Source organism: Natator depressus, chromosome 21 (genome assembly GCF_965152275.1).
Source record: "Natator depressus isolate rNatDep1 chromosome 21, rNatDep2.hap1, whole genome shotgun sequence".
Lineage (NCBI taxonomy): Eukaryota > Metazoa > Chordata > Testudines > Cheloniidae > Natator > Natator depressus.
This window is the reverse complement of record NC_134254.1, coordinates 10,848,829-10,863,303: the sequence shown is the minus strand read 5'-3', so window position 1 is coordinate 10,863,303 and position 14,475 is coordinate 10,848,829. Positions and strand designations below refer to the sequence as shown.

General features: G+C 44.9%; 1 protein-coding gene across 1 annotated transcript in view; it reads right to left on the bottom strand.

The window, feature by feature from the left end:
* BLTP3A (bridge-like lipid transfer protein family member 3A) overlaps positions 1 to 14,475 on the bottom strand; it is a 57,173-nt gene that overhangs the window by 9,486 nt on the left and 33,212 nt on the right. Inside the window, exons 8-17 of the mRNA XM_074936401.1 lie at positions 13,859 to 14,036; positions 12,158 to 12,244; positions 11,306 to 11,470; positions 10,490 to 10,644; positions 9,277 to 9,418; positions 8,413 to 8,606; positions 6,044 to 7,599; positions 4,139 to 4,335; positions 1,787 to 1,941; positions 1,531 to 1,681 (exon numbers count right to left, since the gene is read on the bottom strand). Coding sequence (XP_074792502.1) covers positions 1,531 to 1,681; positions 1,787 to 1,941; positions 4,139 to 4,335; positions 6,044 to 7,599; positions 8,413 to 8,606; positions 9,277 to 9,418; positions 10,490 to 10,644; positions 11,306 to 11,470; positions 12,158 to 12,244; positions 13,859 to 14,036 — 2,980 coding nt within the window. The remainder of the gene's footprint in view (positions 1 to 1,530; positions 1,682 to 1,786; positions 1,942 to 4,138; positions 4,336 to 6,043; positions 7,600 to 8,412; positions 8,607 to 9,276; positions 9,419 to 10,489; positions 10,645 to 11,305; positions 11,471 to 12,157; positions 12,245 to 13,858; positions 14,037 to 14,475) is intronic.

The window sequence follows — 14,475 nt, the reverse complement described above, 5'->3', positions numbered from 1 at the left end:
CATAACACAGGCCATAGGACTGCCTTGCATCGATTTCTGTTTGAACTAGAGCATGTCTTTTAGAAAAGCACCTCATCTTGATTTAAAACTTGCAAGTGCAGGAGAATCCACCACGACCCTTGGTAAATTGTTCCAATGATTAATTACACTCACTGTTAAAAATTTGCACCTTCTTTTAGTCTGAATTTGTGCCAAGTTAAATACCATACAAAAGTCCAAGTGTAGCACATCAACACTATCACCATTATCAACCAAACTTGTAATCTCGTAAGAAAAAAGATACCAGGTTAGTTTCACAAGATCTATTTTCCATAAAGCCATATTGATTGGCATTAATTACATTACTCGACTTTAATTCTTTCTTCATCAAGCCCTTTACCATCCACTCCATTATTTTGCCCAGGATCAATGGCTGACCTATAATTACCCAGGTCAACCTGTTTACTCTTTTTAAATATTGGCAAAACATTAGATTTCTTTTAGTTCTCTGAAACTTTCCCAATGTTGCAAGACTTATTTAAAAAAATCAGCATTATAGTCCAGTGAGTTCCACTGCCAGTTCTTTTAAAACTCTTGGATGCAAGTTATTTGAACCTGATGATTTTAAAATGTCTAGCTTTAATAGCTGCTGTTTAAATATCCTCCTTAGTAACTGGTGGAATGGACAGTATTTCATCATCATATGGTGTAACTATATCATCTGTCTTTTTCCCAACTATAGAAAATACATTTATTGAATATTTTTTCCTTTTATGCATTATTATTGACAATTTTTCCATATAGGAATGGACCAATAGCATTGTTAGGATTCTTTCTATTCCTAATATACTTGAAAAAGTCCTTATTGTCCTTAGCTCTGCTAACTGTAGATTTCTTCTTGTGTCATTTTCCTTCCCTTATCAATTTTCTACAGTTCCTAGCTTCTGCTTTCTATTCATATATACATCTCCCCCATATATTTTATAGCTGCTTTCATTTCTCCTCTAAACCAGGTTGTTTTTTCAACCAGTCTAGCCATCCCTGAGAGTGGAATTGTGACTTTTGCAGCATGTAGTGAAATGTTCTTAAAGACTTCCCAATTATCATTCACATATTTCTGTTTAAACTCTTTCTCCCAACTGATTTGTCTTATAATTGTCTTATAATTGTCTTATAAGATTTGTCTTATAACGTTCTCAACATTGTGGAATTGGCTCTTTTAAAGCACAAGTATCTATCTATCACTGATTTAGACTTTGTTCTGTTTGGACATAAAAGCGTAATCAACTGTGGTGGAGGAAGCATGATGTGGCCACCTGTTCACTGGGAACAGAGATTGGATTGAGAGCCACCAAAACAGCCATGGAAACAACTTTTGGACACTGGATTTGAACCACTGAGACAGAGGCTCTCAATATTGTTAACATTTCACATACATTGTTACTGCACATGAACACTGAAAACAATATTTATAGTTCATGGCTCCCTAATAACAGCCAGTGCCTGACGCTCTGGTTTCAAAGCCAGCAGATCCAAAGGCCAGCATCTTACCCACACAGCTGCTTTGTAGATACTGCCACATTCCAATATTGCCCAACTGCTCTACAGTAACCTCCATAACTTGTACAGCAAGTGACTGATCATCGCCTCTTGCCTCTATCCCGCAGTTCACCTCATTCATTTTCAGCACCAGAACAGAGACCTGAAACGGCAAGTCACAGTACCACTTGTCAAAATAGCTACATTGCCCCCTTTGCAAGCTTCCTTTAAAGAAAGATTTTACGGAGAAGGAGGAAAGAAATCTGACCAGCTGAAGGCTAGGGTCTTCTCCACTCTGAGAAGCTGAGCTGTTCATGTCAGGCGTCCCTCTATCCTTATCTTCTGCCATTGGGCTTGCTCTGCTGCCTGCATCATGAAGGTCCTGAAGAAGTTGTCCTGGGGTGAGGGAATCCAGGCTAGGCTCTGAAAACAGATTATGAATACTCAGATACAGTTCCACTTTGCCACCTTCCTGAAAACCATCAAAATCATCTTGGATTGATTTAATTTAAAAATAGAGAGCTCAAATGACACATTTATTGTAATCCTCAACACCACACTTTGCCCTTCTGCAGCACCTTTACAAATATTTCACCTACCTATGTACTTCTATAGCACTAATCACCGTAATATCCAAGTGCCTTAGAATTCTAACATGAATACAAAAGGATCACGCTGCTGTCCTTCTCGCCACCACATCTCCTTCTGAACCCCAGGAGGGCTGTCTCTTTTTGTTATATTTAAGTGTATTTATTTGGGGGAATGGTAGGCTGAAGAAGTGGGTTCTGAACATTGTGTTCTGCAGGTCCAGAGATTCATGGTCATTGTGATTCTTCCCAAGAGTGATATGTATAGTCACAGACCAGCTGCCCAGGGGCTGCCTCTTGCAATCAGTCTCAAAGTTGGCACTCCCATTGTTCCAGAGGAACATACCCATTACAGGAGATTATGACCATGCAGAGTGAGGCACTCATGTAGTGTGGGCCCAGCCATGAAGGGCTTTGAAGAGAAGGACATTATATATATCTTGATTTTAGTAAAGCTTTTGATACTGTCTTGCATGACCTTCTCATAAATAAACTAGGGAAATACAACTTAGATAGAGCTACTATAAGGTGGGTGCAAACCTGGTTGGAAAACCATTCCCAGAGAGTAGTTATCAGTGGTTCGCAGTCATGCTGGAAGGGCATAACGAGTAGGGTCCCGCAGGGATCGGTTCTGGGTCCGGTTCTGTTCAATATCTTCATCAATGAATTAGATGATGGCATAGAGAGTACACTTATAAAGTTTGTGGACGAAACCAAGCTGGTAGGGGTTGCAAGTGCTTTGGTGGATGGGATTAAAATTCAAAATGATCTGGACAAACTGGAGAAATGGTCTGAAGTAAACAGAATTAAATTCAATAAGGACAAATGCAAAGTCCTCTACTTAGGAATGAACAACCATTGGACACATACAAAATGGGCAATTGCCTAGGAAGGAGTATTGCGGAAAGGGACCTGGGGATCATAGTGGACCACAAGCTAAATATGAGTCAACAGTGTAACCCTGTTGCAAAAAAAGCAAACATCATTCTGGGATGTATTAGCAGGAGTGTTGTAAGCAAGACATGAGAAGTAATTCTTCTGCTCTACTCGGTGCTGATTAGGCCTCAACTGGAGACTTGTGTCCAGTTCTGGGAGAGACATTTCAGGAAAGATGTGGACAAATTGGAGAAAGTCCAGAAAAGAGCAACAAAAATGATTAAAGGTCTAGAAAACATGACCTATGAGGGAAGATTGAAAAAATTGGGTTTGCTTAGTCTGGAGAAGAGAAGACTGAGAGGGGACATGATAACAGTTTTCAAGTACAAAAAAGGTTGTTAAAAGGAGGAGGGAGAAGAATTGTTCTTCTTAACCTCCAAGGATAGGACAAGAAGCAATGGGCTTAAATTGCAGCAAGGGAGGTTTAGGTTGGACATTAGGAAAAACTTCCTAACTGTCAGGTTGATTAAGCACTGGAATAAATTGCCTAGGGAGGTTGTGGAATCTCCATCATTCAAGATTTTTAAGAGCAGGTTAGACAAACACCTGTCAGAAATGGTCTAGATAATACTTAGTCCTGCCATGAGTGCAGGAGACTGGACGAGATGCCCTCTCGAGGTCCCTTCTAGTCCTATGATTAATTAATCAAGTCTCTTAACTTCCCTGTGAGGTAGGTAACTATCCCTCCCATTTTACAGATGAGGAACCAGAGGAAGTGACTAGTCCATAGTCATGCAACAAGACTGTGGCAGAGTTGGGAATAGAATCCAGATCACCGAAGTCCCAGTTCCATGTTTTAACCCCTCTCTAGAGTTAACTCCACATTTTGAGTGTGCCAGTGACCATACCATACAGATACCAGTAAGGTTCTCTTAGCCTGCACTTGCCCTACAGCTTCTTTCATGGAGAAGGCATCTCAAAAGCAGTATCGGAGAGATTCATACTGGGTGAACTGCCCAGGAGCGAGTGACCGACAGGATCAGTTAGAGACAGACATAGTGGGATCCCTAGTATAAATCACTCCATTAGCTACATCAGAGATCAATTTGGCTGTGTGAACTAATAATGGAAGAAAGCATACAGGCAGTTCTAGTTACCAGGGTCCATGAGCATCACGAAGCCATCACTGCTATCACTGTCCACAGACAGCCTGTCCTCAGGGCAGTTTCCATCTAGGGAGGTGGCATCAAAGGAATGCTGGGATGCAGTCCTCTTCATGGAGAAGAAATGCATTCGGCGGCTGCTGCCACCCACAGGGGTTGCTGCCCCCTCTTCAGCTTTAGTCACAGGCTCCCTACCAAAAACCCACAGAAACAGATAGCTTAGCCTCCAGGCACTAAATTCATTATCACAGTTACACTATATCTATATGAAACAATACAATGTTATCAGCACAGCTTGTGGCTTCATTTAGAATGGTCAGGGATGGAATGGTGGGCAAAGCGGAGTGAAACAGAAAATTTAATCCTATTTATCCACAGCAGAGACAGTGACAGTGCAAGCTTCCTGCAATGCCCCATCCAGGCATCTCAGTCCTCTCCCAGAGGGGCCACCTCTGCAGGAGAGAGAAAACTCTTCAATTCGTGCCTTCTCTGCTGTATCTACCAGCATGGGGACCTGTTATATTTAACCTAATAGTGGCTTGTGTGGACACCTGTCTACAGGGACTCAGACTGAGATCTACCCAGACATTTCACCAAGGCCACTCAACAGCCATCAGGTAACTAGGATTGAACTAGCAACCTGGAGATAAAAGGCTCCAAGTCGCATTACCAACTCACTGCAAAAAGAAAAGGAGGACTTGTGGCACCTTAGAGACTTACCAATTTATTTGAGCATGAGCTTTCGTGAGCTACAGCTCACTTCATCGGATGTATGCATCCGATGAAGTGAGCTGTAGCTCACGAAAGCTCATGCTCAAATAAATTGGTTAGTCTCTAAGGTGCCACAAGTCCTCCTTTTCTTTTTGCGAATACAGACTAACACGGCTGTTACTCTGCAACTCACTGCACTATTCCAGCCACCCTAGTCCCCAGCTCTCTGTATTACCTCGTGAAGAACAATTAGCACAGGACCAGCTGTAGACACCAACTCACTAAGAACTGAACTGGGAATCACCAACACATCCCAAAGGCAGTTAAACACCTGTTGGTTGGTCAGAATTTTAGGTCATGGCCAACCTGGGCTGCGTTGCACTGATAACAAAGAAGTGAAAGGTTCCTGTATCCCTTGAGCCATCCAGTCCTCAGCAGTCCTTACCCACTGATGTGTCCTAACTTCCTGCACCTCCTTCATATGGGGGAACAGAGAGAAAGTCACAGGAATAGTGAGAAGGGAGAAGTGGGCTTACCCTTTCAGGAGGGGATGGTTAGGGGTCTAACCATACAACACCTGATACACGTTAGTCACATCATTTATTGCACTACTAGAAGATGCTCAGATACTACCATGATAAGCGCAGTATAAGAACCTACATTGAATAGAACAAATATTGGATTTACCTACATTACCTGGAAGCATAGATTCAAATTTTTGCAGTAGCATCTACAATATACGACACAGTTTACTATGCGCCAGTGTTTCAGATGAGACCTTAAGAACCAGGGTCCTGCCTTCTCTTAAACATTAGAATCATGAGATCTTTAAAAAAAGAATAGGGATTTGCCCAGGCATCCCTGACCAAAATTCCTTCCTACTATTGCACAGCAAACTGCCTGCTGCCCTCCACCCCAGAAGTGGCTACGTTACAGCAATGAAAGGTGCTAGAGACTATGGGAAGTATAGGATCTTGGATCCAAGCCACTAGCAAGAGGAAGGAAGCAGTCAGCCAACATTTTGCCCCCTTCCCAGAAAGTGAATGGCCTATAGTTTTCAAGTGTAGAGTCAGAGGGAAAGATGGACTTCTAAAGGGGAGAGGAAATGTGGATGTGTCACTGTTAAACTCCACCCCCACCTCAGCTTTGCTGTTGCTGTTCAGAAGGGTGAGAGGAGAAATCACTCACTTGGTTGGGGGTAGAGAGAGCATTTTCTCCACGGTAGAAGCCATCTTCTCCCGGCTCAGGCTGAAAGCATCTTTAGTTATAGACATGGCTTCCTTTGTGAGGTCCATGGTCATGTGCAGGGCTTCCTTAGTGGCATCCTTAGTCATATGCAGCGCGCTTGATAATTCTACCTCTAGGTTCTTCAAGGGGATGAGTTCTGCCTGCTCCTGGAGAAGGTCGTCTCCACTCTCTAATGGCAGTGCATCTGAGGACTGGCTGGAAGAAAGGGCAAGAGTGGTTTGAGGGTGGCTGCTGGGCTCGCTCAGTCTCTCTGTATCCAGGGCTTCTACGGCTTCATGTGCTTCCTCAACTGGGCCCCTCTCCGCCATGCTCTTGCTCTGTGGATCTGCTGGGTCAGCTGCTCCCAGAGCTCCATCACTCAAGGATCCAGGCAGTCTCTCTGGCAACATGGTCATGCTCACATCCATGTTTTCAATCCCGCTGTCTTCCAGGACTTTTGAGGGGCTGCTCGATTCCTTCTCTGACCTGGCATCTGATTTAAGCTCCTTCTCTTCAGTAGCCAGCCCCTCCCTGCTGTCTGAGGGTGAGAGCTCAGATTCTATCAGGCTCGTTGTATCAGAGTCCATGGACCTGGGTTCCGAGCCAGAGCCTGGGATGGGATGCATCAGCAGGGCCATTTCAGCACTGTTGAACATGATGCCCATACATGCAGTCACGGGTTCTAATGAAGATCCAGTCAATTCCTGTGTATCTTGGGCCAATTGCTCCTGCAGTGTCTGCAAAATCTCCTTCATCCTGAGCAGCACCAGGTATTGGTAGTGGTTGAGCCGCATTTTCACATGAGCGGTCGAGTACGCAAGCATGTGAATATCCGCAGAGGCTTCCATCTCTTGAGCATCCTCTCTGCCATCATCACAGTCACATTCTCCCAAGATGTCCTTTGTCTCCGGGACCTTATTAATGCTTTTCAGGTCCTGCTCAGTCTTTGATCTTTGGCAGAGCCCAGGCTCTCTGGTATGGTCCTGGTATTTGGCATGATTACTAAAACTAGCAGAAGGCTTGATTTTCAACTCTGAGGCAGCAGAGGCCTGCAGCTTGGACACCTGAGCTTGCTCCCATCTCTTGGGAAGGCAAGCCCAAATGGACAGGGGGAAAGGGTCAATAAAGTTAAGGGCTCTGCCCTTTGAACTCTCAGCCCCCTCAAAGTCCAGGGAGATCTGGGTGAAGTAAACAGACCACAGGTCTTCAGAAGCGGAGGTCCTCCAAGTTGAATGGGCAAAGCCAGTGCATTTCTGGACTCTGGCTTCCACCTGATATGCGTGGCGTAAGAAGAGGGTGTGGAGGATGCTGAAGTTGTCCTGAGACTTTGGGAACTGGGTGTAGGTGGAGTGGAAGAACTCTGAATTGGCAAATCTGCGAAAGATGTTCTGGAGGGCTGAGCAGCTGCAGTGAGGGTCGTAGCGCGAGTTGGTGGCAGTCATCTCCAAGGTGTGAATGGAGAGGGCCTTGGGACGGTCCCGGTGATCAGTTACTTTCTTCTCCACCGGGATACTTAGCTTCAGTGAAGGGGAATAAGTAAGAAGGGGAGAGATTAGCAGCCCATTCTATGAAAGTATATTGCACTCAGCACAGTGGTATCTGCGCTCTCTCTCTTCGCACATATTCTGAGAATGACATACATTCAGAACAACGGTTTTTTTAAAGTGTAATTTGTTCTGAAAGGTGAAAAGGTGCCAGCCCAATAGCACCAGTGACTGAAGTCCTTTATTTATTAACCACAGCTTGGGCACCAACAATGCAAGCTTATCCCATCCTGCTTCCACCCGTGTGCCCACATCTGGAAGGACCCACCTCTAGGGGAGAGAAGGGAATTTTGTCTCCAAGGCCCATTTGGGCCTAAGCCTGCTTGCTAAGACTGCCAAGAACAAGGCTAGCCAGCGCCAAATTCAGTTGGATTTCAGTGCTGTGGACATTTGTCCACTGGGCACTGGTGTGAGACTCGCCAGCTCATTTTATATAGGCCAACAGCCATCAGACAGCAACAACTTTCAATTACTACTGCTTTAGCCGTCTTCGAATTGGCAACCTAGAGGAGAAAGACACAATATACTACTACCCCCTTCAGCCATCCATTCCTCCTCTTAAGCATCAACTTTTCTGCTTGCTCCAGGCTGGCTCTAAGCATGTGTTCTTCCATCCACAGATCACAAATCTAAATTAGCAGCAGTAGGGGCCAGTCTAGAAAGGCGGAGTTTTCATTCTCCTCTCATTCTGGGCTGCCATTGTACCTTGGTCTCTCACTTTTACCTTCAAGAAAGGGAGCAGGAAACCACTAGGGCAGACTAGGGCAGGAAGGAAGTGAATGGTACCTTCAGCCTAAAGCCATCCAGTCGGACATCAACATGCTCATCCCGCTTTCCCGAGTCCTCCAGCTTGTAGATGGCTTTGAACTGCTCCAGGCTGCGATAGAGATCTAGGAAGAAGAGATTCACCCAGAGCACGCTCACTGCATCCAGAGTAAACATCAGGCCATTCAGCTGCAGGTACAGGTTTGGGCAGGGAACTGGAGAGAATGAGAAAGGGGCAATGAATGATGACTCAAAGAAGCTGAAGTGGTTTGAGCATGCCTAGCTAAAGCCTTTAGAGAAAGCATTCACCACAGGCCAAGAACATTAGGGTGGCAGGGGAAGAGACCGCACACAAACTACACTGTAATACTGTGCACTGTTAAGGCTGCCTCATATTCAAGGATCTTCAAGTGCTTTATGGACATTAATTAAGATGCACAACACCCCTGTGAGATGGATCCCTATATCAGAGGGAGAAACTGAGGTGCAAAGGCAAAATGACTCAGCCAAGTTCACACAGTGAGTGAGTGGTAGATCCAGGAAGATAATCAGATTATCCTGATTCCTGCACTAGTGCGAAGGAAAGAACCAGGAGCCCAAGACTTGAACAGATAGAAACTGGGGTATATTTTCAGTAAGCACGTGGGCAAATTATTGTCACACAAATTTAATCCTCCCTCCTCAGGGGAATTTACCCAGGATTCCAGAAGAGTGCAAAAAATCAATATATACAAAGAGAGAGGAACATCATGAGATTAAACAAGAACAGAGATGCAGAGAAACTGACTCCCTAGTAGCTGTAAGGTGATTATGTATCAGGAGAGTTAAAGACGGGTTGGTTCCTTCGGAAGTTTACCAAGTGAGGTGCTAACCTTATTGCATTACCTGGAAATTCCTGATTGTCTGGGAAGTAATACTCTGTGAACTCGATATGAATTGCAGAGACCTGGTCTGGAAGGTTGAGGGATTTCCTGCTGCAGGAAAGCAAGGTGGAAGGTTTCTTACTCTGCTGACCAGCTGTGGAAACCTGAACAACAAAGACAAGTAGTTGCACTGCAGTCAGTTAGAAAAGTGACTGTTCATACAGCACCACTGTTTCCCATATTCATCCTCTCTCAAAGATTTATTGCTGAATCAAAGGTGCTCAGTTTACAAAATCAGAAAAATTGTCTTTCAAATGCTAGCCCCTCCAACTCAAACCGAGATCTGAAAATCCAGCTGGGAGCTTTGAATTTTCATGCCTCCTGCATCACCACCAATACAAGATGGGGCAAGGAGACGTTAATGGACAATTGTATGGATAGAGACCAGGTAGGTGGGTGAAGTAGTATTTTTTAGTGGACCAACTTCTGTTGGTTGAAGGGACAGAAGTTGGTCCAATAAAAGATATGGCCTCACCCACCACTTCTTGCTCAGATCCTGAGACCAACATGGCTACAACACTGCCAACAAATTCTATTAATGACATGAGGCAGAACAGAATCCATCTCACTCTCTCGAAACTCTGCAGGGTTTACAGGAGGGGTGTGTGTGTGTGTGTGTGTGTGTATATGTGTGTGAGTGTGTGAGAGAGAGAGAGAGAGAGAGACACGGACAGTGTGTAAAGTCTTCTGAAGCATCCGGTATTGGTCACACTTGTCAGAAACAGGATTCTGGACTAGATCCATCTTGGGTCTGATCCAGCCTGGCAATTCCTATGTTGCTGTCAGTGAAGACACTTACCAAGAAACCCTCTCCCAGCCTCACTAATTTCTCAAATACATAAAACATCATTTGCTCAGAGCTGGGCTAGGGTTTGATCAAGGTGTGGAGGGAAAGCCTCCCCAGCTTTGTAGTGTGGGCTTCAACAGAAACTCAGCACTTTTGGCTGCAATTTGCTTTGAGTTTGGGGTTCTTTTGAGCCTGTGTTTAGTTCAGCAGATATGAGCAATATCTAACAGAGACCTGCCAGGACCAGTGAATGCTGCAGCTACAGAATCTTGCTTGGCTCTGGTTGCACACTAGGGTTTTCGTGGTTTGTGGTTTAACATGGTATCAGATGAAATTGTTCCAAAACTAAGATTGTAATTTGAACAATGGATGAGAGCCTCCTCCCGACCTGATGAATGTCTAGGTCATCCACTCGGACTACCATGCAGCTGGATCGGAGACGGTTCCACGAGGGGTGCCGAAGCGGCGGTAAGCTTGCAGGAGGTGCCAGTGTTTGGGGGCAGCCTTTCTCTGGGGGGCTTTTGTGAGGACTGGACAAAATGTCTGGGGGGGGAAAAAAGTTAAAAATCACATCAGCCACAATTTAATTCATCTCCTTAGAAACCAGTTGGAGCTGTTAAACATCACACCCACAAGAGGTCTTTAGGAGGCACATGTGTTTATTGGTTAGAAATAATGGTCCCAGAGTTGGCTACAAATGGGCAACACTATGTAAAGAAAGCCTAGGGCTTTATGAGGAAAGAATATAGTCAAAGATCTGTGTACCCTGTGGCAAAATCAACCTAAATTCTGCAGCAAAGACTCAAGGATTCTGTGTCACTCAGACAGCTTCATATACATTCAAACATAGAGGGGTTTCCTGGACTAGCTATGAAAATGAATACCACAATCTGTCCAGTAGTCCCATGTGTCACTCATTTGAATATTAAGTTCATTGTATTTTACTCTGTCCCTATATTTGCAATTTTTCATGTGCCACAGATTTTTGTACTGATAACTCATTGCTGCATTGTACAAGTTGCCAGGGGCCAGAGCTGGAGGTCTGCTGGGGCATGATTGACCCATCATCTGCTTTTAGAGGAAGTAGCCTCTGTGGTAGGGGTGACTATCTTTTGCCCAAATCACTAGTAAGTAAGTCTGTTAATCTCTTTCATAAAGTGGAGGCAACTGAAAGAAAACCCCCAAATTAATCCAACAGTGCTACCTGGTTGCTTTTTGAAGGGGGACCTTGGAGTCTTGGTGGATCCAGCATTCATTTCTTCACAGTGCTTCTCCATCTTGCTTTGAAATTCATTCACCAGCTTCTTTGCCCACTCTCCCCGAGTCTCCATGGTCTCACAGTACTTCACCCAATGCTTGCAGGTGTCTCCTGCAGAACAAACAAACAAGGTGGCTTCTGAGAGGAGGTTCTTGTGGCTTGGATCAGCACCCGACCCCTTAGCACCCTTACTCACACATGCACCTTTTAAATGCTCTCCTCCAACTGGGACCACCACTGACATCTGGCCATGGAACCCTGCATGTGACTCCCTGTTAAACAATGCAGGCTTCCCCATAGCACAGCTGCCCATGCCTGCAAGGGTTCCAGATTGAAGAGTTTCTTTGCAGGTGCCATTTCTCCTCTGTAAGACTACCACCTTTTCCACTGTGAGGGGTCCTGAGTTACACACAACTGCTGCTGGGTTCCTCCTGGGCCTCATCCCTTACACTGAAGCCCTTTCAAGCTGACCAGCCTCATATAGGAACCAGATCCACAGCTTAGGCAACGGGAAAGGTGGGGGATCCAAGGATTTAACCTTATGACTTTATGACAGAGAGCAAAGTGTTCCCTTCCTTGTAGCCTGGCTCCTTTTCTCCTTAGGGGTAAGAGTCCATTCAGCCATAAAGAAGTGAATTGGGTTAGGCCTGCAAAGAGGATTCAAGTCACAAGACATCTCTGCACAACCTTCCTCAGTCTTACCTGCCTGCTTCAGCCCACAGCCTTGTAGCAACACGTTTCCTCATAATCTCTCTTTTTATCCCCTTCATGAATGAGGAAAGAACAAACTCCCCTTACCTGTCCAGTGGAAGGGATAATAGTCAAAAGCCATTCTCCTGAAGGTGAGCTGCATTGCACCTCCCATCACCCCATGCTTTGAGGAGCCTGTGGAAAGACAGAATAAAGAACATCTGCGTATCAGCTGGGCAAGCCAAGTCCTAACTGAGGGGAATTCAGAGCAACTTTGCATAACTCCCTGAGCCACTACTATACCAGCATCTCACTTCGGTGTTAGGGGGCACTGTATTGCAAATGGTACCGGTACCTTCTTTTACATGAAACATAAAATCTTGCTCATTTAAAGGATTCCACCTCCCTTTTTACACCAGAAGATGTCAATCCTGGGGCCGCGGCTAAATTCTAATTCGAGTCATTGCTTTCTCTCTCTCTCTCTCTAAAATTCCCCCTGAGGTTTCAGTTGGCTATATAAAGTGGTGTTCTCCATGTGCTGTCCTGAATAGCTGGTAAAGAACTGATAAGCACTGCTGACTAGTTGCCACATTCCATTCCAGAGGCGACTGCATTTCCGTGATGCGTGAGTAATCCCTGTATATATATATGGTACAGTTTGCAAAGCACTTTGGGATTCCATGGTATGAAAGGGGCTATATAGAAGGATACCATTTTAAGGTAAGATGCAGCAGTGGTTATACTTCCTTTTAGGTTTGGCACCATCTCCCATGATCATCTAGGCCAGGAAACAGACAATGGAATGAACCTGACTAACCATTAGTGCCATCAAGAAAACTAGGGCACCGCACACAAAACTGCATAGCACCCCTGTGTCACTGGCAGTTACGGTTCTCACCACTGTAGCCAACAATATGGTAACAAAATAAAGAGGACAACGCAGCTTTGGGCTGCAAATGCTGAGGCTTTAAATCACAGGGTTTATTACCAGCCTGTTCTCTCTATATGGCTCTGATGAAAGTCCAGCTGGAATACTGTGTGTACTGCAGTTCCAGGCAATTCAGCAACAAGAAAAGGAGCCAAATTGGAGCACGGTCAGAGAAAAGCAACAATAATTATCAAAGGGCGTTGAATTATGAGGAAAGATTTATAGAAATAAATATCTAGAGCTTGGCTAAGGGACAACCAAGATTGCGGGGAGAGCAGGGGACTGGAAGAGGGGCTACTTCAACAGGGAGGGAGAGGAATCATGCAGTGTGGCCCACTGGGATAAACTAGGAGGAATGGGATTAAAATCAGGAAAGGCCAATTTTAAACTGAATTATTGGGAAAGCACTCCTGGCAGAGAGATCTGCTAGACTGGGGAATGGTCTTGCAAGGGAAGTGGGGGAAGCCCCATTGCCTAGCCCATTTAAAACTAGGCTAGCTAAACTACCAGAAAATAAATGGTAAGGAACAATCCTATATTGACCAAGTGAAATGAGCTATTAGACCATCTAATCTACCTCTTTGGTCGGTGACAGATTGTTCCCTATTGCGTATTCTCTAGTGCTTTGTCCAAGCCAGTGAGAGGACTTCCACTCCTTCCCCTAGGAAGCTACACCACATATGCAAGTCTCCTGGTACTTAGGACAGTGTCACCCGCACAAAGAGTGAGCTACTGACACCAGCTACACTGTGATATGCTAACATTGAACTCAAAAGTGCAGAATTAAATGCATGTGCACACATGAAAAAGAAGTACCCCCCATGATCTGGTTTATTTCTTTCTCCTCCAGGCTCTTCCTAGTGCTGCTCTTGGTTGGGTACCTGACTCCCGGGCGTGGCTGTCATCACAGATGTGCAGGTCCAGACGGGAGATGAATAGGTGGTAGGAGGACTCTTTCATGTCATACTTCTCAAAGTACTGGCTGATGCTGCTTGCATTCAGACTGCCTCCAAATGTCTGGGACCAGGACTGGTGGGCACTAGGAGCAGGTGGTGTGGTCTAGAATACACAGGAACATGTTCTTCAGGTACCAGTACATCATCAAAGGAAAATAGGGAAGCAGATTCTAGTGCACTGGAAACAGCTTATGTTTACACCCCACAGTGAAAGAGCCTGAATAGCGCTCCCCAAATAAAAGGTCTTTGACCAGTCGTTCTAACACAGCATGTATAAGGAAAGAACCAAACGTAACTGAAAAACTAGAATTTATGATTATCAATTTGATCTTGAGCTTCCGTTTCTGCAGACATAGACTTTGCAAAACTTAAAGCTGTTGCAGGTCCATCAATTGATTTATAATCAGTGGAGGCAGCAAGGTCCAGCGGACAGGGTACCAAACAGGGAGTCAAGATATCTGTGTTCTATTCTAAGCTCTGCTGTGTGACCTTGGGAATGCTCCATGCCTCAGTTTCCTAATCTCTAAAATGGGACTAATGAT